Source organism: Selaginella moellendorffii, unplaced genomic scaffold (genome assembly GCF_000143415.4).
Source record: "Selaginella moellendorffii unplaced genomic scaffold, v1.0 SELMOscaffold_6, whole genome shotgun sequence".
NCBI lineage: Eukaryota > Viridiplantae > Streptophyta > Lycopodiopsida > Selaginellales > Selaginellaceae > Selaginella > Selaginella moellendorffii.
The window spans coordinates 2,138,161-2,162,880 of NW_003314267.1; the positions used below are offsets into that span (position 1 = coordinate 2,138,161).

The 24,720-nt window shown below is 44.5% G+C and overlaps 3 protein-coding genes across 3 annotated transcripts in view; all 3 read right to left on the bottom strand.

Moving 5' to 3' along the window:
- LOC9635996 (transcription factor MYB20) overlaps window positions 1-520 on the bottom strand; it is a 2,587-nt gene extending 2,067 nt beyond the window's left edge. The window contains exon 1 of the mRNA XM_002965883.2: window positions 319-520. The gene's annotated coding sequence lies outside the window, so the exon portion shown is untranslated. The remainder of the gene's footprint in view (window positions 1-318) is intronic.
- Window positions 521-21,562: 21,042 nt separating this feature from the next.
- On the bottom strand, window positions 21,563-22,458 carry LOC9635997 (protein THYLAKOID ASSEMBLY 8-like, chloroplastic). Its single transcript, XM_024670679.1, has 2 exons — window positions 22,164-22,458; window positions 21,563-22,107 (listed from the first exon to the last, which is right to left on the bottom strand). Exons 1-2 carry the CDS (start codon window positions 22,434-22,436, stop codon window positions 21,649-21,651), a joined length of 732 nt encoding a protein of 243 aa, XP_024526447.1. The 5' UTR covers window positions 22,437-22,458; the 3' UTR covers window positions 21,563-21,648.
- An 11-nt stretch (window positions 22,459-22,469) lies between these two features.
- LOC112344960 (chromo domain-containing protein LHP1-like) lies at window positions 22,470-24,538 on the bottom strand. Its single transcript, XM_024670678.1, has 6 exons — window positions 24,083-24,538; window positions 24,000-24,025; window positions 23,833-23,919; window positions 22,802-23,770; window positions 22,689-22,749; window positions 22,470-22,630 (listed from the first exon to the last, which is right to left on the bottom strand). Exons 1-6 carry the CDS (start codon window positions 24,419-24,421, stop codon window positions 22,586-22,588), a joined length of 1,527 nt encoding a protein of 508 aa, XP_024526446.1. The 5' UTR covers window positions 24,422-24,538; the 3' UTR covers window positions 22,470-22,585.
- Window positions 24,539-24,720: the final 182 nt, after the last annotated feature.

Below are 24,720 nucleotides of genomic sequence, written 5' to 3' on the forward strand. Positions count from 1 at the left end.
TGGAGACTGGAGCGCAGCAGCTCCAACAAACGAAATCGGAGATCTTTCCAGAGACAATTCCAGTTGCTCAGTGCAGCAGCAGTAGCAGCAGTGGGCAGCGCTGCACAGAATTTATAAGCGCAAGCTTTCACTAGGCATTTCTCCTGGGAAGTCTGCGCTGCGAGAGGAAGGGGAAGAGGAGGAAAAAGAGGAAAAAGAAGAGTGAAAATGGAGCAATTTCTCGTTGAGCACTGGCCACTTTCACCAGATCGACGACTGCTATCGTCATAAGCAGCGAGATCCAGGAGGCGCTGGAGGAGACTTCCGTGCAGGACTTACAGAGCTTAGGCGAGAATTTGGAGGAGTGATGGCGTTGGAGAAGCTTGTTTGCATCATTGTCAGGATGCCTTTCGTCGGCGCTGGCAGCGCCGGTGAGCACTGGCGATCGAAGCGCACATCCAAATCGCAGACTTGAATTGCAGCGTAAGGACAAAGATTGCATGCACATGCTGCTGCTGGCGGAATGGAGAAATCAAAAACAAACGCGGGCGCAATTAAACCCTAACCCCAAGAGCCCTAATTTACAGCGCGGGAATGTGGGGACCATGCACACGTGGATCACTTAAACCACACATGGGCCACGTACGGCAGTGGTGGCCCATTTCTTTGTGTACCGCCACCTTTTTCCTATTTCTGTAGCGTGTGTAATTGAGAGCCTCACAGCTAGACCCAAAGAATTTATATGCTTTGATACAAAATATCCGAGAGTTTCCTTCGTAGAGATATGTACTTGTGTCTGTCTGGATCTCACGAAAAAGAGACTTATTAACGGGGTTTTAGGGTTTAGGGCTAGAATATTTTGCTCGTGAGTTGGGTGGTCGCGCTTCATGCATTTAGACGCTCCCGTCAATGTCATGCATGCGTGCCCGGAGAGATGTATTTCTTGTTATGGATGTCTTTCGCGCATTGGCACCGGAAAGATTCGAACCGGGGCCGCCACGCTCCTTTTTTCTTGTTCACCTCTCTCCCTCAGGGGAGGGGAAAAAAGAAGCAAGAATACAAGGTGGAGCAAAAGATTGGAATATGTGTGCCTTCTTCTTGCCTGACACAATGTAGGCCCCAAGAAGACACCACCTTTTCCTTTAAAGAGAAAATACAAGATAAGAACTTCACAGGGCTTTGTAAGTATGAATTCCAGAGATTCGACAGAGAAGAGTGTTAGAATTCTTGTGGAATAGATTATACAAGAGATTAATCCATTTACCATGCAATTTTGGGTTTGACAAAAGAGGGGTCTCTGAAGAAAAAACCGTAAAGGAATCAATGACGACGTTGATGACGGTTGTTGATCTCTGGGCCTTTGTGAGGGACGATTTAAAGCCTTTTTTTTTTCCACCACTGGCTTGCAGATGAGAGATTTCTCTCGTCCATCTGACGGCATTGCACAAGGTGGTACGGGGAAATTATAGAGCATATTGACGAGGAGAACAACAGGTTGGGATCATAAAAGCGCTCCAAGACTTACTACAAGCTTTCTTTCCCCTCCTGGGCAATGAAATGAAACTCTCTCCTCTCGGCATTCTGTATGTAACACAAGAGGTACTGGGAAGATGGAGCATCAAATCAGTCTGTCTCAGCTTTTTAGTTGTTTGTATGTTTCTGTATTTTGGATGGATATATTTTGAATTCGGAAGTTCAGAATAAAAAGTGTTTTCCAATTTCCAATTTTATTGTTTTAAACACCATACTGTTTCTATCTAGTAAGGCATGAGGCCGATTTTTAAAGAAGAATGAAAATGAAGAAAATGTTATATGATAGATTTCCTCTGTTATCCAAAGTGTTAAACATGATATAAGTGTACACGTTTATGAATATTTTAATTGCTTTAAAACAAGAAATAACAAGAAAATAGTTTCTACTATTATAAATGCAAGAACCCACAATTGCAATTGGCTATTGGGTTTATTGCAGAAGTTCTTCAACTCAAGATCTTGATAAAAATCTATAACTTGTTTCAATTAACACTTTCAACGACACTTCAGAATAAACGATATAAAACATTTCACAGCTTTGTTACAAACATATCCTGATAGTTCTAGACCTGAAACTTTAAAAGTTGTTCTGAGCTAAGTAAAATGCCAAGAAGAATCTAAATACAAAAGTGGAATGTATTAGGGCCCCAATTTTGAGGAAGTTTGAGTTTGGTACCAATAACATTACACATAAAGAACCTTTGGATATTCCTAGATTTATCCTGACTATAGACTCTTCTGATTCAAACCCAGCAAATATTATAACCATCTTTCCCAAGATGAGTCTTGCTTCCTAGCCTTACCTTCCAACTGCAATTAGGGTGCATTACATATTGTGTTTTTCTAAAATATGAAATTAAGTTCCTTACAAAATCATGCAAAGATATGCCTCCAACTTCAACTTTGGACTATTATAGTTTTCTAAAATATGAAATGATTGCATAAGTTCCTTATAAAATCATGCAAAGATATGCTTCTAATGTTGTGCGTTCTAGATAATGAGGCACTAAGAATTGGATTTTGATTTTTGAAGGTCTTTGTTTAGGTAGTGCTTCAAAGTGTGATGCTGTATCAATGAGTCTTTGTATTTACAAATTCTTCTTCCCCAAAACAGTTTGTTTAGCATTGCAAAAAATAAATTAAAATATTAATATAAGGTTTTATTTTTTATAAATCTAATATGAATTTTTTTAGTAAAATTTTCAAACAATAAACCATGATTGCTGCTGCACAGCTATATAATTTTAGGATGATTATGAAATACTTTAAGCTAAGATTTATTTATAATTTTTAAATATTCCTAAATTAATTATTTTATATATTTTATAATGATGGAAGGATGAGATTTAAGTGAGAAAATAAATTTTTTTAATAAAAAATGAAGCTATTTTATTTTTTCTCTAGTAAGATGTATTATTTAAATTTAAAATAATATTTTTCTAATTTAGAAATTATACTATTTGATTAAATAGATTTAGAGTTTTTTTATACTCAAATTAAGTAATAAAAATAACATCCAAATGGGAATTTTTATTTTATCATTTTTTTATACTTTATTTATATATAATTTTATTCTTTCTTAGAAGTGTTAGTGTATGGAATATAAAACTTTTCATATTTAATCAGCCCAAAAAATTTACCTTGTAAAGTAGTCCAAATTAAAACTATTCCAATATCCCATTACACTAATAATTATATATAATATCGTAGCTATGGATCTCATATCATCCTCTTCTCTTTGAAGGATAAAAGACAATTAAGATTTTATGGCTGATGTGAAGGAATATAAAAAGGAAACACTAGTGAATATATAGATAATGCCACTTATTCTTGATCTTTTTGTATGAAGCACTTGAGTTGTTACATATGTATAATTTCTAGAGGATCAATTTATTGAATGTCATGTTGAACCTTATAAATTTAAGGTCCAACTTGCTTTAACGCTTGATAGGGTCCCCTTCATTGAATAAGGAATCCCTTAGATAAATTATGTATTGTGAAATTGGGAAAATAAACTAACACTAGATTATCTATTTTATGCTTTGCAGGTAGACAATGATAAAAGTTGTAATGCCACTGCTATCCTATTTGGATGTGTTATAATTGATGTAGAATTAAATATTTCTATCAAACTTCATCACAAAATAAGGTTCACGTGCCCACAACATTGAAAACATTTAAATAATAGCTTTCTCTAACATCATTTGGATTTTACTTATAAGATTTTGAGTGACAAACGCCAAAAAGAAACCTTGATTAAATGAGTATCTTAATTGGAATAAAATAACATATTGCACTTTTGGCCACAAATGAGGTCAAATTCAAGAGATCAACATACTCTTTGAGCCAATCAACAACTATAATACAAAGGGATTATTTAAGGGCTCTAGTGAGGGAATAGAAGAACAAAAAAGAAGTAAAGTAGGAAGTAATGAAAAGATAAAGTAATGGAAATAAAAGTAGAAATAAAAGCATAAATTAGAATAAAAGTGAAAAGAATGGAAGAAATATAAAGGAATATTGTAAGCGACTAATTTTTCCATTCTACTTTAGTCACTTAACCACACCTTCGACCACTTGGAGGAGTCTCACTCACAACCTCCTTAAGTCCAATTCAGGACTTGGGACTTGCTAGCCCCAAGAATGGCATCCATGCCACTCAACACTTGCACCTGGTCCAAGTGCTCCACGTGTCCGGTCCCAAGACCGACACCCAAAGGTACCACTGACATCTCGGCCCGTTACGCTAAGGCCATGCCCATTCACCTTTGCTGCACTAGTGGTCCAATACCACTTGCATCACCATCCCGTCTTTCCAACACTGGGCCATCGGTCCACGAGTGGTCATCCTAGATCCACTCTTTAGCATCCTTAGGATGCCCACAGACCTGGGGAATCGCCTTCCCCAAAGTCCCTTTGTCAATTCCTACCAAGTCCCTTTTTGCCCCTGGCCGTGTTTGCCAACACTGCCACTGGATCGAAGCCCACAGGCCCGACCACTAAGACCCATGGTCCTCTGGGACTTCCTCACCACACGACTGTGTCCTTGGTCACTACCCCAGAGGACTGCTCCTTTTCCTTTCCACAGTCTAGGCCTTTGGGACAACATTTCGGAACACCGTGGCCTTACGCGAGCCACCTGGGTACTCTCCCCGCCTTTCGCCTTTAGGTGCTCTAGCCATGGGCTTAGAGTGAGGTTCCGTTGAGCCACACCTGGTATCCAAGTAGGTAGTGCCACCCACACTTGGACTGGGAGCATCGGTCAGTCAATCTCCCGGGGGAACTAGAGCCGGCTCTTGAACACTTCACCAAGCTACCCCGCTTGTCGGTCCGTATTCACTCTAGTCTTGGACTTCCCAGTGGTCAGTTCGTCACCCAACACTGGGTCTGGCCTTCCTGGGCCAAACTGGCCTTTTCTGGCCAAACTGGCTCCACTGCAGTCCTCCCCCTTACTATACTTTTGGGGCTCACCAAACCCCCCAGGGTCTGGGAGACGAACGCTTTGGGCTTTCACCCTCTCAGACTCCGGACTCGGACTCGGACTCGGACTCGGACTCGGACTCGGACTCGGACTCGGACTCGGACTCGGACTCGGACTCGGACTCGGACTCAGGCTCGGGCTCGATCTCGGCCTCGGCCTCGGTCTCGGTCTCGGTCCCAATCTCGGTCTCGGTCTCGGTCTTGGTCCCGGTCTCGGTCCCGGTCTCGGTCTCGACTTCGGACTCCATCTCGGACTCCATCTCGGACTCCATCTCGGACTCCGTCTCGGGTCCATCTCGGGTCCATCTCGGACTCCATCTCGGACTCCATCTCGGGTCCATCTCGGACTCCATCTCGGACTCCATCTCGGGTCCATCTCGGGTCCACCTCGGACTCCATCTCGGACTCCATCTCGGACTCCATCTCGAGTCCATCTCGGACTCCATCTCGGACTCCATCTCGGGTCCATCTCGGACTCCATCTCGGACTCCACTTCGGACTCCAACTCGGGTCCATCTCGGGTCCACCTCGGACTCCACTTCGGACTCCAACTCGGGTCCATCTCGGACTCCACTTCGGACTCCAACTCGAGTCCATCTCGGACTCCACTTCGGACTCCAACTCGAGTCCATCTCGGACACTCCCACGTGTCATGTGTTGGTCCTTTTGGGTCCCTTTTTGGAGCCTCGCCTTTTGCTCGCTTCGTGCTCGTTCCTCGAGCACTTCGTTGGGAGTTCCACTCCTGCTCTTGACTTTTCAAGTCGGAGCTTTTGGTCCAAACGTGTTACGCTCGTTTGGCTCTTGCTTCGGCCACTACCATGTGGCGCCCTTCCGGCTCCTCTTTGGGGCTTAGGGATTTTGTGTCTCACAACTCCACCACCCATAGACGAAGTTCGATGTCCTCATCGAACAGTAAACCATTTTGTAAAGTAACACTCGTATGTGTTACCATTTCCATCCTTGGCACCTAGCCAATATTTGTCAATGGTTTGACATTGAAGGCTCACCATGCCTTTTGCATATGCCTCAATGGTTTGACACCAAAGGCTCACCATGCCTTGCCTATCCTCTAAGGAGGGTAGTCTCCCCAACTTAGAGACTGATTGGACCACAAGGAGTGGTTCTCTCCTTTTATTGGTTTAGTTCTCGCTAAACCTCTTAGAGACCCTTCTCTAAGTCAATCCCACTACTCCTTCTCGAGTAGTCTCAATTTCCATCGATATAACCTTTGCACTTTGGAACTTTGAATTTTGACTTCTTGGAGTCAATTTCCTAGGTGTCTCCGACACCTTGCCTTGCACCTTTTGTGCAACTCCACTTCCTCTTAGGAAGTTCTCTACTCGAGGGCACCATCATCCTCTCTTCTATTTCGTGCCAAAGTTCCAGTTATCATACTTTGTGCTAGGGCTGTTCATCGCCCTATCATTTGGCTACCTTACCGCTCCCTCCCTTGGAGCTTCCACTTTTGCCAAATCGGAGCAATTCGGAATCCCTCCTTGGAAACACACTTCCTTTCCCGCAACTTGTTAGCGTCCAACACATTAGTGTTCCTCGCCTAACTTCGTCACTTGGATTCCTTCCAAGGGATTCCACGGCCCTATCTTGGCCACTCATCTTTTGCTCCTATCCGTTGATTGTTGCACCAAGTAACATCGAATCTCTACCTCCCTCCTTGAGGTATTGTTTCGGTTCCATAGCAAAGACTCTTCTTTGCCAAGTCCGGAGGATGTTCACCCCTAGTACGTCTCTTTAGCATCTTCTGCTATGGGCTCTATCCACGGCCCAACTTCGTGACCCTCCCATGGGTCTTTTATAGAGACTACTTTCCTCGGACTCACTATGCCATCGCACGGACATAGTTTATTTCCCTTAGGTGCTCTTCCCACTTGGTTATCACGACCAAGCCACACCACCTTAAACAGTTCAATTTCAACATTTTGAACCAGGAACTTCATTCCTTAGCCAACCAAGGACCTTGTCCTTTTCTGGCCATAAGATCACCTAGTGATCTCACCTTGGCACCTTAACAGAGTTGCCAAGAGGTACTTGGTCTTCTAGACCTCCAAGTTGTTGACTATAACCCCGGGGGCATCCCCCACACTTGGCGGTGCACCCAAGCTAGCCCTTACGGCCAAGGGTTCATAGCAACTGAGATTAGGTGTCCCCATCTCACTCACCACGACCTCGGTGCCACTTGCACCAAAGTGTTCAAGTTAGATATGCTGAGCTTTCACACTAAGCAATCTAACCGTGCATCACGACTCCGAGGCATCCCTCACTTGGCGGTGTGCCCAAACCAGTCTCCCCACTGAGAGTCCATGACCACCGAAATATGAGTGTCCTCATATTCCAAACCATCACCACGCCCTAGTGATTTGGGACTCGAACCCAAGCACTAGAGGGTCGGGACTCGAACCCAACCTCCGTATATGCATCTACGGACGGCATCACACTAGATGCCTGGCGTGACTCCCCACGCCGGTGCACCAACCTATTTTTAAAGCGCGCTACAGATCACAGCTTAGGAATCTATTTCCTCCACACTGCCAAGTCCTCTCACTTGACATGTCTGTGATCATGCATGGACTCCTCCATGCTCGGCCCCCTGGCCCACCCTTTTTGAAGATATCACCTTCAACTAGGGTCTTTGTTCCCCCGATGTGCCAATCTCACTTGGCAAGTCCTCCGACCATTGTAACATGGTTCCTGCATAAGCGTGAAAGTCCTTGACCATCAACTTTCGTTCAAAGCCCTCTCTTTGAACACTCGGGAACTACTTCCCTAACCTTGATAACCTTGCCTCATGGCAAGCTTCAAGACCACGCTTCTGCTGCGCCACTCTGATTTCGCGCGTTCCATGAACCATTTACACTTGGCCTTTCTAGGTACTACGCTACCTAGAATCGTCTTTGGGAACCTTGAAGGAACTCTGTCCCTCAGCTTGCTAAGGCCTCCCCTTTCGCAAGCTTTATAGTTGCCATATAGTCTAACATGGACAATTCCATATTTTAGACTCTCCATGGCATCACGGTTGCTAGCAACAACATCCTCGAGCACCCTCTTGATTCTCCACTCCCAACTTTCATAACCACTGTTGGATATGCCCTTTGATTTCTATGGTTCAGTTCCATCCTAACACTACTTGCCTTTGGCTTCACACCTTTCCTTCGGTCATTCTCCTCCAGACCAGGAGGATAGCTTTGCACTTTCTATCATGCCTTAGCAAGTATTCTTAGGGATGAACCTACCCAATAGCCCAGGGAGTGGTTCCTCAATCCGGGTATGCTCAGCTTATAATCCCACACACTGGGGTTACATTGTCGCTTATGGGCCTTTACATGCCCATCACTAGCCTTGCCAAAATTCCATTTTTGGCTTTGTCCAACTTGGGTAGACAGTCCTCTCCTATCTCCGCAACTTTGGACATTTGGATAGCACCTTCTATCCATCATTCGCTAGGGACTTAGTCCCTTGGGCTTTATCCATTGCCCTCGCGACATCAAACACCACCTTCTGGTGTTCTAGAGTGTTCGGGTGTCCCAATGATGGCTTTCTTGACAGTGAGTATTTCCTTTTATGACATTGACTTACTATATCGCAACATAAGCAACTTATCCCCCGTAAGGGTATATCCGACTTCCCTATACTAGAAGTCTTGGGTAGCTACCTTCTACCCGTTTAACCAGTTATTTTGCACCTCTTGCTTAGTTGCCTCATAGTTGTCAAGTCCTACAACTCATTGCTTGGTGCTTTCACACCTCCATCACTATCTGGGTCACCACACTCCAACTGCATGCTCTGCAGCTTAGGCTATGCCATTCCCATTTCCATTGGGATTCCTTTGGCAAGGGGTTCTCATGAACCCACCAACATAGCCTCAAGGTATCACACCTTGGCACATTTGGTGTCTCCACACCATCGGCTCCACGAGCCTACCTCTATGACATTTCCCTTCGTGTCTAAGTCTTTGCCAAGACCAACACCGCTCTTTCTCATGCCAACCATCTGTTAGCACTGCCCCATAGAGGTCACACACAACTTTATGTCAAAGTTGTTTTCTTCTAGGAACACCTTTCCCATAACTTTAGCATGGCACATTTTGCCATCGATGAAATACTCTCTGTTCTCATCCTTGGATCCTATGATCCCCCCCCATCCTTTGTGGGGTACAACGCACCTCAGTCCAAATGCTTCATTCAGTCCTTTTTAGGACCATCCCTTGACTCTACTTGAGTCGTCTAGCAGTTTTGGACTTGGTTAATCCACCGACCCGTAAGGTCCTACTTGTGAGGCACTAGCTCACTGGAATACACATCTTGCATCCCGGTCCTACTCAAAAGGACTATTTACACAAGTGTTACTCCGACACTTGATTTTGTTCTCTGGGGGCAACCTTTGCCCCTTAGGACTACTTGTCCATGTGATGAGAATACCAACTCATCCACTTAATACACCCCCAACTCCTTGGGTTGTTCCAGCATTTATTAGAGGTAGCCCCGGCTACCATTTCAAGGACTTGAGTCCTCTTCCGTATTTGACCTTCCACGGTCATTACCTTTGGTCTCACATTCATGAGGACCAACCTCAACTATATGAGGATAATCTTGTGACTCCTTTATTGTTTTGGAGTCTCTATCTTTCCCGTGATCCCAACTTTAGTTGTTTACCACAACAACCTAAGCCAATTTGCTGAGACAAATGCTCATCCGGATCACATCCTCAACTCAATGAGGAAAACCTTGCACTGTTCCCAAGATCCCAAAGTCGTTCCATTATTGGCCCTTTTCTATCCACCACCTCGTCTACAAGTTCACACATGAACTGTAATGGAGAGCCATGTCTTCCAGACTTGCTACTCCTCAAGGATAGGCCCACTCCTCGGACCTTCCGATGCCAACACTAGTGGTGATATACTTGAGCACCAATAAAAGTCGGACTAAGGAACAGCTCTGATACCAAATTGTAAGCGACTAATTTTTTCATTCTACTTTAGTCACTTAACCACACCTTCGACCACTTGGAGGAGTCTCACTCACAACCTCCTTAAGTCCAATTCAGGACTTGGGACTTGCTAGCCCCAAGAATGGCATCCATGCCACTCAACACTTGCACCTGGTCCAAGTGCTCCACGTGTCCGGTCCCAAGACCGACACCCAAAGGTACCACTGACATCTCGGCCCGTTACGCTAAGGCCATGCCCATTCACCTTTGCTGCACTAGTGGTCCAATACCACTTGCATCACCATCCCGTCTTTCCAACACTGGGCCATCGGTCCACGAGTGGTCATCCTAGATCCACTCTTTAGCATCCTTAGGATGCCCACAGACCTGGGGAATCGCCTTCCCCAAAGTCCCTTTGTCAATTCCTACCAAGTCCCTTTTTGCCCCTGGCCGTGTTTGCCAACACTGCCACTGGATCGAAGCCCACAGGCCCGACCACTAAGACCCATGGTCCTCTGGGACTTCCTCACCACACGACTGTGTCCTTGGTCACTACCCCAGAGGACTGCTCCTTTTCCTTTCCACAGTCTAGGCCTTTGGGACAACATTTCGGAACACCGTGGCCTTACGCGAGCCACCTGGGTACTCTCCCCGCCTTTCGCCTTTAGGTGCTCTAGCCATGGGCTTAGAGCGAGGTTCCGTTGAGCCACACCTGGTATCCAAGTAGGTAGTGCCACCCACACTTGGACTGGGAGCATCGGTCAGTCAATCTCCCGGGGGAACTAGAGCCGGCTCTTGAACACTTCACCAAGCTACCCCGCTTGTCGGTCCGTATTCACTCTAGTCTTGGACTTCCCAGTGGTCAGTTCGTCACCCAACACTGGGTCTGGCCTTCCTGGGCCAAACTGGCCTTTTCTGGCCAAACTGGCTCCACTGCAGTCCTCCCCCTTACTATACTTTTGGGGCTCACCAAACCCCCCAGGGTCTGGGAGACGAACGCTTTGGGCTTTCACCCTCTCAGACTCCGGACTCGGACTCGGACTCGGACTCGGACTCGGACTCGGACTCGGACTCGGACTCGGACTCGGACTCGGACTCGGACTCGGACTCGGACTCGGACTCAGGCTCGGGCTCGATCTCGGCCTCGGCCTCGGTCTCGGTCTCGGTCCCAATCTCGGTCTCGGTCTCGGTCTTGGTCCCGGTCTCGGTCCCGGTCTCGGTCTCGACTTCGGACTCCATCTCGGACTCCATCTCGGACTCCATCTCGGACTCCGTCTCGGGTCCATCTCGGGTCCATCTCGGACTCCATCTCGGACTCCATCTCGGGTCCATCTCGGACTCCATCTCGGACTCCATCTCGGGTCCATCTCGGGTCCACCTCGGACTCCATCTCGGACTCCATCTCGGACTCCATCTCGAGTCCATCTCGGACTCCATCTCGGACTCCATCTCGGGTCCATCTCGGACTCCATCTCGGACTCCACTTCGGACTCCAACTCGGGTCCATCTCGGGTCCACCTCGGACTCCACTTCGGACTCCAACTCGGGTCCATCTCGGACTCCACTTCGGACTCCAACTCGAGTCCATCTCGGACTCCACTTCGGACTCCAACTCGAGTCCATCTCGGACACTCCCACGTGTCATGTGTTGGTCCTTTTGGGTCCCTTTTTGGAGCCTCGCCTTTTGCTCGCTTCGTGCTCGTTCCTCGAGCACTTCGTTGGGAGTTCCACTCCCGCTCTTGACTTTTCAAGTCGGAGCTTTTGGTCCAAACGTGTTACGCTCGTTTGGCTCTTGCTTCGGCCACTACCATGTGGCGCCCTTCCGGCTCCTCTTTGGGGCTTAGGGATTTTGTGTCTCACAAATATAAGACAAAAGGAAAAACCTCAAAGTCACATTTGGCAAGATTATGTTATAACCAATCTATATTAAGGATGAGGTCATAAGTTTGACCCAACACAGCTCAAGCTCAAGATCACCCATATGTATAATTAAGTTTTCCTCATCCTATGCCTACACCTATACATCCACCAGTTTTACAGTACAACATAAATGTAGATGGCAATGTATTGCAATAAGATAAACTTGAATTTATATTGACCAAAACGGAAAAGATAATTGTCGCGAATGTGACTTCAGGTATCAAAAGTTATCTGTCGGCCAATTCTTACAGACACTCCTTCCTTACTGCCACGATGGCAGGAGGTCAGTATTGTTAATTCCCTTTATTAGCCCCTCTTATTCAAGTGTTAGTAAACTGGGCTTAGCACTTGTACTTAGCCAGATGGACATAAGGTAGGAACTCCTATGTGTTTCTAGCTGCATACTCAGCCTAGCTCTTAGTTCTCTTTTGCTCTATCTTGCACTGGCTTAACAAAAACCCTCGCGTATTGAGATTGGTCCTTCAATATTGCTAGATGATAACTTACCATGTCTGCCAAACACCTTTGCTATCATGCCCTTTGTGTTAGTCTCATTTTGGTCCCAAATGTTATTTATGGAAAGTGTCTAGATTTGCTCATTTGGCATATCTATAGAATGTAGAGATTGACTTGAACACAATGGTGTTCATCCCGTGTCCAAATTCGCAATCTAACGCCGTTCCATATTTAGTAAGTTTCGAGCTTGTTCCAAAGACTAACTCCTGATACTTAGGGGGGGGGCTGTGGGGGTTCTAAATGTATAGTAGGGATAGTGGGTAAGTCGGGCATGGCTGACCAATTTGAGGCATAGTCTAGCTTCTGCTTGCGTGCTTGTCCTTGTTTTGCGTCTGGCTTGGGTCTAAGCCCAAGCTCCACTCCATGCTAGCTGGTGGAGTACCCATGTCCTCGCGTTAGGCCACCAGTATGCTGAAATAGTGCCAGACTCTGTTTGGCTCCGTGCTGGTCATGGCATTGGGATGCTAGATACTTTAGGATTGTTCCAAGTCGTTCCATGCCCTTGTCCCTTCGCTCCTTGGGCTGTACGCTCAGGAGTTGCTTTCGTGGTTCAATTCCATCACTCCTTGGCTCCATGCTTGGGAGTTTGGCATCGTTCTTTCGTTCAGTGCCCTAAGGCCTGAAAACTTGGGTTGCACATCACTGTCCTTTGGACACGTGACATTTGTCACGTGGCACAAAGAGGGTTTAGATTCCGCTTCGTGGTGTTATCCTATGGTAAATCACCATAGGATAAAGAGTCAAAACCACGTGCGCTACATTTGGTATCAGAGAATGAGTCTCAGCGAGTACTATCTAATGAGATTGGGCAACCAGTCTCGTTGCATACGCAGAGATGAAAACGATGATTTGAGTGGGTACACGTTTGGGTGCAAAAACTTTGTATTGGTTCCTTGGGTTTGGATTGTGGTTACCTTTTTGTACCATAATAATGTGAGCTTGCTCTTGGGCTCATAAGAAGGATTGCGTTGTTTTGTTCGCACGGATGATTCGCAACGAGGTGTGATTTATTGCCTGTGTTCACATTATGCAATCAAGAGTCCCTATCTTGGTGCATGTTGGAAATGATGGTCTTACAAGTAGTGAGTTGTGGGATGGATAGCGGTGAAACACTAAACCATTTTGTCTAGACTTGCTATTGAAAGACTTGGGTTACAATGCTCAATTCTTTTCCAGGGAACTTTGCTATTGCTCCTTGAGTAGCTTGGTGTTGGATTAGTTTTGAGTTTGGTCAGAAAGAGAGTGGTATGAATTTGTCCATGTTGTGAACAAAAGTTAGTGGTGTTGGGTGTTAAAGTTTCTATTGGTGGGGTATGGCATTTATGTTGTATTTTATCGAATTGACTTGACACTTGATACTCACGTAAACCTTTGTAGTAGTGATATGGGCATTGCTCATAGTGTTACTCAATTGATGATCAAGTCATTGTGCTACTTATATTATATCCATGTGATAATGAGTAATGTGTGTACAAAGTTGCTTGGTTAAACGATGATCAACCCCAAAGTGGTTGATGGTAAAGCTACTCTACTTGCATGAAGTAGCATTGTAATAGCTTTGACTAGATTCTCAATAGTGGTCCATTATGGTAAGTTTAAGTTGGTTCCTTGTTCCTTGAAGGCTTTGCCCATAAGGTGTTATGAAGGGTTATAACATTCACTTGCTATGGCTTATTAGTTTATCTGTTAGCACTTGGAGTAGGTTGTTGGATGGAAAAAATGTGTAGTTGGGGCATTGACATCACTAACACTTGTGTTAGTGGAAGTGGCATTATTATTTCGAGTGATGAGGAATTTTCCTTGGACCTTGATTTTTTATGTCATTTTTCTTGTTAGTGTTTTGGCTTCACATTGGGTCTTGAATGTGATTGAAAAAGAGTGTTAGTGCAATGTGGATATCCGAAGATGTGGTCTTCGTGTTCAAGTCTTGGAAGTTCATTTTGCACTTTGCGGATGTCCGTGTTGGATATCGGTTAAATGGGCAAAGATGTTCGATGCTTAAGCATATCGTTGGATTATGAGAATCTGTGTTGAGGTGAATCTATGTGAAGTTGTTAGTAGGAGGAGTTGGTTGAGTCTTGAAAATTTGCATTCTTGGACTGAGAGTCATTCTTTCTTTAGGATGGAAAATTTTCCACAAATTTTTTTAGATTTTTCCAATGGCTGATCTATTAATCACTTTGCTTGAAAACCATTCTATTTTCGTAAGCCAGTACAAAGTAGTGAAAGGGTTAGAGTTGACTTTAGTTAGTTTAAACCTTAGTAAGTAGTTTGTATGATGTGGCCTGAAAGGGATGCTGACTTTTGGGGCTAAGGCAATTGAGTTGGATAGAGTCTAAAGTTGGTGTAGAAAAGTGGCCGTTGCGCTTTTTTAAGAAAGGTGATCCTTATGCCTTTTTTCTATAGTGTTATGCTTGGTGGCAGGTTGTATTTTGCATTTCGTTAAGACTCTATGAGAGTAGTGAGCTCTCACTGATCTTGATTTAGTCTTGGTAGCCTTGTGCCTTGGTTGAGGATGGTGATGTCCAACTTAGTTGTTGGAGTTTGAGATGTCAGTACCCATACTATAGCTTTGTTTATAAGAAGGTTGTGTACCAATATGAATCCATCTCATGGTCTTCATTTTAGTTTTGACTAAGTGTTGATCATGCATAGCTAACCTCTTCAAAGTATGCTCAGAGCTGTTGGCTAAATGCATTTGTGAGCTTATCGCAGTTGAGTTGGATTTGAGTGGTCATTTAATTTGTGCTTGTCCATGAACCTTTATCTCGTATCTAGGGTATTACGTTTATGTTGGCCAAGCATATAACTTAGTGGCATAGGTTCTTATGAAGGTAAGTTGAAAAGTGATTGTTGGTTGCTTTGCGACTAGTGATTGCTTGTAGACTTCATCGAGAACTGTTAACATTTGCTTCACTCGATGAAGATTTAATAGTGGTGGGCTTGCCTTACCGGATGGTGTTGCGGAGGATTGTGTTATTAGACTTGTATGGTTTTTCCATGTTAACATAATAACTCTACCTTTGTCAATATCACTTGGTTGTGTTTAGTTCATAGTGTTGGATTTCATTGAGTCTTGGATGTGGTGATTCATTCCTTGATAAAGTGTTATCTATGGCTGAGTATTGTTGAAGAACTAATCTTGGATACTGAGTAAGGTATTTTCGACTTTGGTTAGTTTGGTTGCTAAAAAGCTTTAAGTGGTGATTCACTAATGCTTTCTTCTAACTTTGTTATGGTGTTGATGGCATTGAAGTGATGCCTTGTTATTAACATTATTGATGTTGAGATTTAAGTGAAATGAGATATCTCTCCGAAAAATTGATGTCGAGTTTCATTAGTCTTGATAAAGATAGTGTTGATGATTTGGCTTTAGCTTTGTGTTGTTGGCATTCGTGCATTTGCTAGTGAGCAACTATATTAACGTTCAAATGAACTAAGTGGCAAGTTTGAGTTAGTTGTGTTCTAAACACGATTGTTTAGTACGGGTTGAGCTTTGAGCTTTTTCCTTGAAAAGTGATTCAGTCATGGACTATGCTAGCTTTACAAGATGAAGAATTAGTGATTGGTATTGAAGTGATTGAATCCTTATTGGATTTGAGTTAGAATATATTGATTATTGATGATTCTTCTTGTGCTTGTTATGAAGTGAGTTATGTCTTGCTGGATGGATTCATGGAGGATCAATTAGATGATCACTTGTTGAGCATAACTTCATCATGCTTCGCTTTTGGATTGATGCAAACATGCTCTTCATTAGCTTTGCATTATAAAGTTTAGTTTATGAATGTGTTGAGGAGAAGATTAATGGTTGTACCATAATTTCTTCTTTAACATTGAAGTTAGCTTAGACTCGTGATCATTATTATGCAAGACTTCGCTATAGGCTTCTTTAAACTTTTGGTTCCTTGAGTTTTCATGCTCATTGTTCTATTTGCTAGAAGTTGTTAGAAAAGGCATTTCAGCTTACTAGTTTCGATATTGAAATTAGCATTTGCATCTGGCAATCATTGATGATGATTGACTATTATCTAGAGTAGTTGATTATCCTTATCAAAGGTTTTATTTGATTATTGTTGATATAGACTGATTTGCCGTTCTTTGGGATGGTAGATACTTTCTTCGACGATGATTATACATCTCTTTATTGATGGGATGATTAATGATCTTTCTTGATAGTTAGTTATTCTCTTTGATGGTTTATGGTTTTTCACAATACCACATGTTCTTTGTGGTTTGCTCTGGATTGGTTTATTGGGTTTGAGACATCAATAGGATGTTGCTAGCACTTGCTTAGACAACTTTAGTTCCTTAGTATTATTGACTAAGATCTATTTTGATTGACTGGTGCAATAGTTGGCATGAACGAATGTTGTTGGTTCTACTACATTCATTCTATTCTGTTAATTGTTGCTAAGGTTAGTTTTGATAAATTTGGATGTTATTACTTTCGAGTGATATATTTGCAAGTATTGTGCTTGCCAGTCAATGATAATTTGTGTTCTTTGAGTTATCTTTTGTAAGTTGTTTGGCATTTTGTCGGCAATCTTCGAGAGTTAAGTTTTTTCATCGAGTTTACTTGATCATATACTTGCTATTGAATTTTGTTAGATGGTGAGTCTTGTGTTTACCACTTATGATAATCTTGGTGGTTCCTATATTGTAATATTGGTTTATTGGATGATAACTTACTTGGAATTCTTTTGTGTTCTAATCTAAGTTTTATTCACTGATAATTAAATCTCTAAGATATCTTGTCTATGACTTTGATATATTGATCTTTGAATTTGGGCTAGTATAGGCAGACTGGCTTCAGCACTTCGTGTGCATGGTGAAATCTCTAGTCATGGGGTAGCTACTGTCGACTGGTCACATAACCCGCCTCTTTGTCGATGTTCCTTATTTTGTTAAAAGGGCGTGATCGTGTAAACAATTCTAACTTCTTGTTTATAGTAGTCTATCTAAACCTTACCGACGGATTTGGTTTCTTTGCTCAGGAGGGTTGGGGCCTCTGGCTTTTCTCTCTATGTCCTTGCGGGCAGGGTATATCACACTTTCATAAGCTGGGTGACACCCAGAGCAGCAAGGGTGGTTAACTCTGTTGGTCATTTCCTTGTCGGCAACGGCCGGAAGGTGTCTGAGTTGGTAGTGCATCTGCATTAGACAAAGAGGTTGCCCCCTAACTCATTTAAGTTGGTGCATTTCTCATATAGTGTGAATTCTGTGAACTTTTTTTGGAGTTGTTTCCTTGGCGGTATTCTAGACTCGAGTATACATCGACGAGGACGTCGATCTTCCCTAGGGGGGGAGAGTGTTGTGAATGTGACTTCGGGTATCGAAAGTTACCTGTCGACTAGTCTTTACAGACACTCTTTCCTTACTGCCACGATGGTAGGAGGTCAGTATTGCTAGTTCCCTTTATCAGCCCCTCTTGTTCAAGTGTTAGTAAATTGGGCTTAGCACCTGTACTTAGCCAGATGGACATAAGGTAGGAACTCCTATGTGTTTCTAGCTGAGCATACTTGGCTTGGCTCTTAGTTCTCTTTTGCTCTGTCTTGCATTGGCTTGACAAAAATCCCCGTGTATTGAGATTGGTCCCTTAATATCACTGGATGATAGCTTACCATGTCTGCCAAACACCCTTGCTATCATGCCTTTTGTGTTAGTCTTATTTTGGTCCCAAATGCTATTTATGGAAAGTGTTTAGATTTGCTCATTTGGCATATTTATGGAATGTATGGTGTTCGTCCCGTGTCCAAATTTGCAATCTAGTGCTATTCTATATTTAGTAAGTTTTGAGCTTGTCCCAGAGACTAACTCCTGATACTAAGGGAGGCTTGGGGTGAAAGCCCAAAGCATGTGTTTGTGAGACACAAATCCCTAAGCCCCAAAATGGAGCCGAAAGGGTGCCACGTGGTAGTGGCTGAAGCGAATGCCAAACGAGCGTAACACGTTTGGACTAAAAGTTCTGACTTGAAAGGTCAAGAGCGGGAGTGGAACTCATAATGAAATGCTCAAGGAACAAGCACAAAGCGAGCAATAAGTGAGTCTCTAAAAAAGGGACACAAGAGGACTAACATATGACACGTGGAGGAGTCCGAGATGGGCCCGAAATAGAGTCTGAGATGGACCAGAGATGGAGTTCGAGATGGAGTCTGAGATGGACCTGAGATGGAGTCTGAGATGGACCTGAGATGGAGTCTGAGATGGAGTCCGAGATGGACCCAAGATGGACCCAAGATGGAGTCCGAGAAGGACTCGAGATGGAGTCCAAAGTCAAGACCGAGACCGAGACCAGGACCGAGACCGAGACCGAGCCTAAGCCCGAGTCTGAGTCCAAGTCCGAGTCTAAGTCCAAGTCCGAGTCTAAGTTCGAGTTCGAGTCTGAGAGGATGAAAGCCCAAAGCGTTCGTCTCCCAGACCTTGGAGGGTTTGGTGAGCTCTAAAAGTATAGTAGGGGGGAGGACTCCAATGGAGCCAATTTGGCCAGGAAAGTCCAGTTTGGTCCAGGAAGGCTGTACCTAGGTGTTGGGTGATGGGATAACCATTGGGAGGTCCAAGGCTAGAGTGAATATGGACTGTCAAACAGGTAGCTTGGTGAAGTGTTCAAGAGCTGGCTCTAGTTCCCTCGGGAGATCAAATGGTCGATGCTCCTAGTCCAAGTGTGGTGGCACTACCTACTTGGATATTTGGCATAGCTCAATGGAACCTTGCTCTAAGCCCATGGCTAGAGCACCCAAAGGCGGAAAGTGGGGAGAGTACCCACGAGGCTCACATAAAGCCACGGTGTTCCGAAATGTTGTCCCAAAGTCCCAAATTGTAGAATGGAAGAGGAGTAGTTCTCTAGTGTGGTGACCAAGGATACGGTCATGTGGTGAGAAAGTCCCAGAGGATAATGGGACTTAGTGGTCGGGCCTGTGGGCCTTGTCCCAGTGGCAAAGTAGGCAAACTCGGCCATAGACAAAAAAGGGACTTGGTGGGGACTGTGAAAGGGATATTAGGGAAGGCAGTTCCCCCTGTCTGTGGGCATCTGAAGGATGTTAAAGAGTGGATTTTGGATGGTCACTCTTGGACGGATGGCTCAGTCGTTGAGAGACGGGATTGCGATGCAGGTGGTGCTAGACCACTGGTGGTACCAAGGTGAATGGGCATGGCCTTAGTGTAATGGGCTGGTATGTCGGTGGTACCTTGAGGTGTCGATTTTGGGACTGGACAAGTGGAGCACTTGGACCAAGTGCAAAAGATGAGTGGTATGGATGCCATTCTTGGGGCTAGCAAGTCCTAAGTCTTGAATTGGACTTAAGGAGGTTGTGAATGAGACTCCTCCAAGTAGTCGGAGGTGTGGTTATGTGATTAAAGTAGGATGGAAAAATTAGTCGCTTACAGTGTTCCTCAAGGGGGGGCGGGAGGGGGCGGGGGGGGGTTCCAAATGTATAGTAGGGATAATGGGTAGGTCGGGCATGGCCGACCAACCTGAGGCATAGTCTAGCTCTTGCTTGCGTGCTTGTCTTTGTTCTGTGTCCAGCTTGGGTCTAAGCCCAAGCTCCACTCCATGCTAGCTGGTGGAGTACCCATGTCTTTGCGTTAGGCCACCGATATGCTGAAATAGTGCCAGACTCTGTTTAGCTCTGTTTTGAGTGTTGGTCATGGCATTGGGATGCTAAATACTCTAGGACTGTTCCAAGTCGCTCCATGCCCCTGTCCCTTCGTTCCTTGGGCTGTATGCTCTGGAGTTGCTTTGTGATTTGGTTCCATCACTCCTTGGCTCCATGCTTGGGAGTTTGGTACCGTTCCTTTGTTTAGTGGCCCAAGGCCCTGAAACTTGGGTTCCACACCATTGTCCTTTGGACATATAGTATGTGACATGTGGCATTTGTCACGTGGCACAAAGAGGGTTTAAGTTTCGCTTCGTGGTGTTATCCTATGGTAAATCACCATAGGATAAAGGGTCAAAACCACATGCGCTACAATAATAAAGGAGCTCTTCTGATAAAATTGAGCTTGGAAAGTGAACACTAGATGAACTGGTGTAAAGTGAACCTTTTGATGAAAGATGAAGAGAGGGGTCATTAACTTATTCACGCAAGATCCCTCCATTACTTCTACAACTCCTCATTTCTAAATCTCAATGTCAAAACCTTTCACTGCAACAACATTAACAAAACAATATTGACATTAAAAATGTCAATCCGGTAAATGTTGATAATGTTAATATATGTTTATTACACACCTAACAACGAATATCATGGCCACAACCACGTTTTTGTCTAGTGTCAACCTCCATTGGAACTAGATCATTTCTCATGGGAAGTGGAGATGAAGCATGTGCAACTATAAGTGGGAAAGGTGATGTTATATAGTATGATATCAGTTTAAAAGCATTGTCAAGAGTGGTTTGGGCAATTGCCTGTACATATCTCATAAAATTTTGACATAGTGTTGACCACAACATACCTAACTTGATACACTGACATATTCAGCTCCACATGAAGCAAGAGAATTCAAAAGTGAACACAAAATTGTATAATTGATTTAGATGATACTTGATATAAATGATGTAATTGCTAGAAGATATCATCACAGTCATCAGCATGTCTAAATGTGCATTTGAAAATATCCAAGATAACACTTTAATCTATATGATTGTACCACTGCAATACCATGGGAAACTCATATAGACACTAGCAAGAATGATAAATAACAATCATTGTAAAGTGATTGAACCAATAATACATATAATCCCTAAGATTCCTATAGAAGAAATTTAGCTGAACATGAATATTGGTAGTAAGAACAAGACACCACATGTTATGAATACCACTATTAATTAAATTTGATTGGTCAATTACAATTGCATAGTATTGAGTAACTATACCAATTGTTGCACTAGCATTAGAGGAGTATGCTAAAATGGAGAAACAAAAAAGAAGTATTGAAAAAGTTATAAGAATAAAGATATCTACACAATGCAAAAGTTAAATCTAAAATAAATGTAAAAACTATATTTAAAACAAATTTAAACATCTCAATTCCACCAATAAAACCCTAATTTATATATAAGAGCGAATGGTTTTAATTTTAATTGAAACTAATCTGATGGTTATCAAAATTTGATTAAAACCAATCTGATAAGTATCAAGATTCTATTACACTAATGATAATATGGCATTGTAACTATATCACTAATGATAATAAACAATAATATATTTATTTGAGACAATTATTTAAAAATCATGACTAGACCATCCAAATAAGTATATAATGGTTAACTTTGAACTATCAATACAGATATTCACCTCTAACAAAGGTTGTAACATACGAGGGCCTTACCCGGTTACACCGAGGCACAGGTTGCGAGCACGGGGGTACACCGTCGCGGCCAAAAGTCTTCTCCACGTAAACCTTGAGCTCCTTCTCGATTTTCGCCGACAGCTCGAACTGATCCTGCTTGTTGAGGCAATTGATAATGGTCCTGTAGGTGCGAACGTTGGGGGGAGCCTCCGAGTCCTTCATCATCTCGAACACCTTGAGCGCATCTCGGAAACGCCCCGACCCAACGAAGATGTCGATCACTTCCGTGAACATGGCAATGTGAGGCTCGGCTTTCTCTTGCTTGATCGTTTCGAAGAGCGAGTAGACGCCTTCGACCCTCCCGTTCCTAGCGAGAGACTTGAGCATGTCTCGGTAGAGTGGAACGCTGGGTTTGTACCAGACTTCCTTGCGTGCTCTCTCAAAAACCTGTAACACCATCTAGATCAACGCCAAGAAGAGAGAACGAGAAAACAAGGACTTACTTGGAAAGCTAGATCCACTTCGTCGTGTCGCTGGAGCGCATGTAGCAGCGCCAATAGATCCAACTTGACAAGCCGGCCGACTTTGGAAGCGAGCACCTCTTGGAGCGCTTTTGAATCTCGCTTGGCCAGTTTCAAAGCTGCCGCGGCTTGCAACGCCTCGGAGCCGAGATCTTTCTTCCCTCTCCACAGAGGGGCTCGTAGCAGCGATCTCTGTGAAAATGTAGCATACCCAGATACCTGTGCTTTGCTCCCAGCAATGATCTTGGGGAGCATCCCGTGAAACCCTAGTAGAAACTCTCTGGTGTGAGAGGGGGAAAAAAGGACTATACATTCGATAAGTTAGTACAATTGGAAACCGAGCAAAGCTCACCCTGGAGCAGACAAAATGCGTTTTTCTTCTTGGTTCTAGAAAAGGAGACCCTCTACTTGATTGTGTAGCGAAGGTGCTGCTCGTAGAAATCGATCAACTGCAACGAGCAGTCAAGCGAGAGTGAAAAAATGTAAATTTTGATCGATAAAACGTACCAAAAGTGGGAAATGCTGCCTCAAAAACTTGTTATCCACCACCATCTCTTTGCCATCCGACCTGTAGTAATAAGTTAGAAAATACCGAGAGAGGAGAAACAAAAGAATCAAACCTTAGCGTGCTGAAGAGGACCAAAACTTCTTGCTTGTCGTTCTTGATGGAGCTTGAGTAGCTGAGCGGCTTTAAAATCTTGACGACCGGGACAAAGTTCGCTGATTTGGACGATGAAAGCTTCTGGACCCGCTCCGGGGAGGAGAACGCCCTCTTGGTGATGTCCGAGCCTGGAAACGACGACCGATACTCCTGGAGTTGCATTTTCTCCGCCATTGTTCCTGACATTGCCGCGGCTCGTATGGTGAAACCGCCGTCGGGCGTCTTCTTCACTTCCTCGTAGAGATGAGCGTTCTCGGAGTCTTTCTCAGGCAGCGGTGCCTTCGTGTCCTTCGTTTCGGACAGCTTCACTCGACGGACAGTCCCTGCCTTTCTCTTCTTAGCTCCCGTGCACCGGGTGCTTCTACCCGTGTTGATCGTGTCTTCCGGCACCTCAGCCACATCTGGCTCATTGATAACGTGCTTCTCGACAGTAACTTCCGGAGAGCCGCTCGCCAGCACGCTTTCGTCGCAGATCACCGAGCTTGCCACCATCACCTTCTCATGGTTGTCGTTAAGCCCGGCCTCGACGACTTGTTTGTCAACCGGCGTAGAAATGGAGTCGCCAGGCTGCTTGCTTTTGTCTTCCTCCGAGTTAAGTTTGTTTGAGTCTCCGACTTCCGTTGTCGCGGCCAGCATCATCGTCTCGTCGTCAACTTCGTTGCCACTGGGAGAGAAGTTCTCGGGATCGTCACCGAAGCTTTCGGGGTCGCCACCGGGAAAATTGAGAAGAGTTTCGGCCGCCTCTGCCGCTGGTGAGCCCGTACCATTGGTTACATTCGCAGCAACATCGTTGTCCGACCTCAGGCTACCGTCTATCGAGGAAGAAACGGCCGACTGACTTGCCTCGCTCGCCGAGAAACTCGCAAGCTTCTTCTTCCGAGCTGAAGCATTGGAACCACCTCTCTTCCGCTTTCCACCATTCGTTTTCCTGCACACCAACCTACATCAGCTCTCGCTCGCAAGACCTCAAAAGGAAAAAGTTTCACTTACCTCCTCTCAAAATCTTCTACAATGTCCTGGCACTGCTCTAGGTGCTCGAATGGCTCCCAGGTATTGACGCTTTCAGGCCAGCCTCGCCTAAACAGACAAACATAGAAAAACCAAAAAGGAAAAACGAGGATGAACATAGTGTCGATAAAGAGACAGGAAAAACTTACCATTTTATGAGATACTGTGGCTTTCCCTAAAAACACGAAAGTCTCAGTGTCAGATCTTCCAGAGCGGGAAAAAAAAGAAGTACCTTTCTTATCCTCCTCTTACGTATCGCTTCCACCTCGTAAAACCCCTCCCTCAAATTTTTCCCGCTCGGCTCCTCTCCGCGAGGCTCTTCGTCTTCCTTTTTCCCTTCTTCGTCTTCGTCTTCGTCTTCTTCTCCCCTAGCTTCCAGCGTTTGCTCGCTCGCAGCAGCCCCACTGGCGATAATCACAAGCTCTTCTTGAGCCGGACCATTCCCGTCAATTAGCTGAACTTCGGCTGCTTCCATCGGCACCTCCTCGCAGCCCTGGCCATTTCGTTCTTCCGCGGCTCCATCACCGTCGCCGTGATCCAAGCAGCCCGAGAGCTCGCCCGCATTCTTCATTGCGGTTGCCGGAGCTCGCCGGAGCTCGCCGGAGCTTTCGGCGCAACCCTACGCGAGGCCTACCTCGTGGAATGGAGAATCAGGGCGCCATGGAATCGAAGCTCCTCCCCGCATAGCTCCTCCTGCCCTAAGCTTTGGGAAGTAAAATCTTGGAGTTTTAAATTTTCTCCTGGAGCAATCCAGGCCGTTGAATTTCGCACGATCCCGATGCCTGGTTTAGCCTAACTAGGTGGCTTGTACTAAATAGACGTTAACCCTAATAAACTATCTTAAACTAAAGGTATCTTTAGGCCAACCCT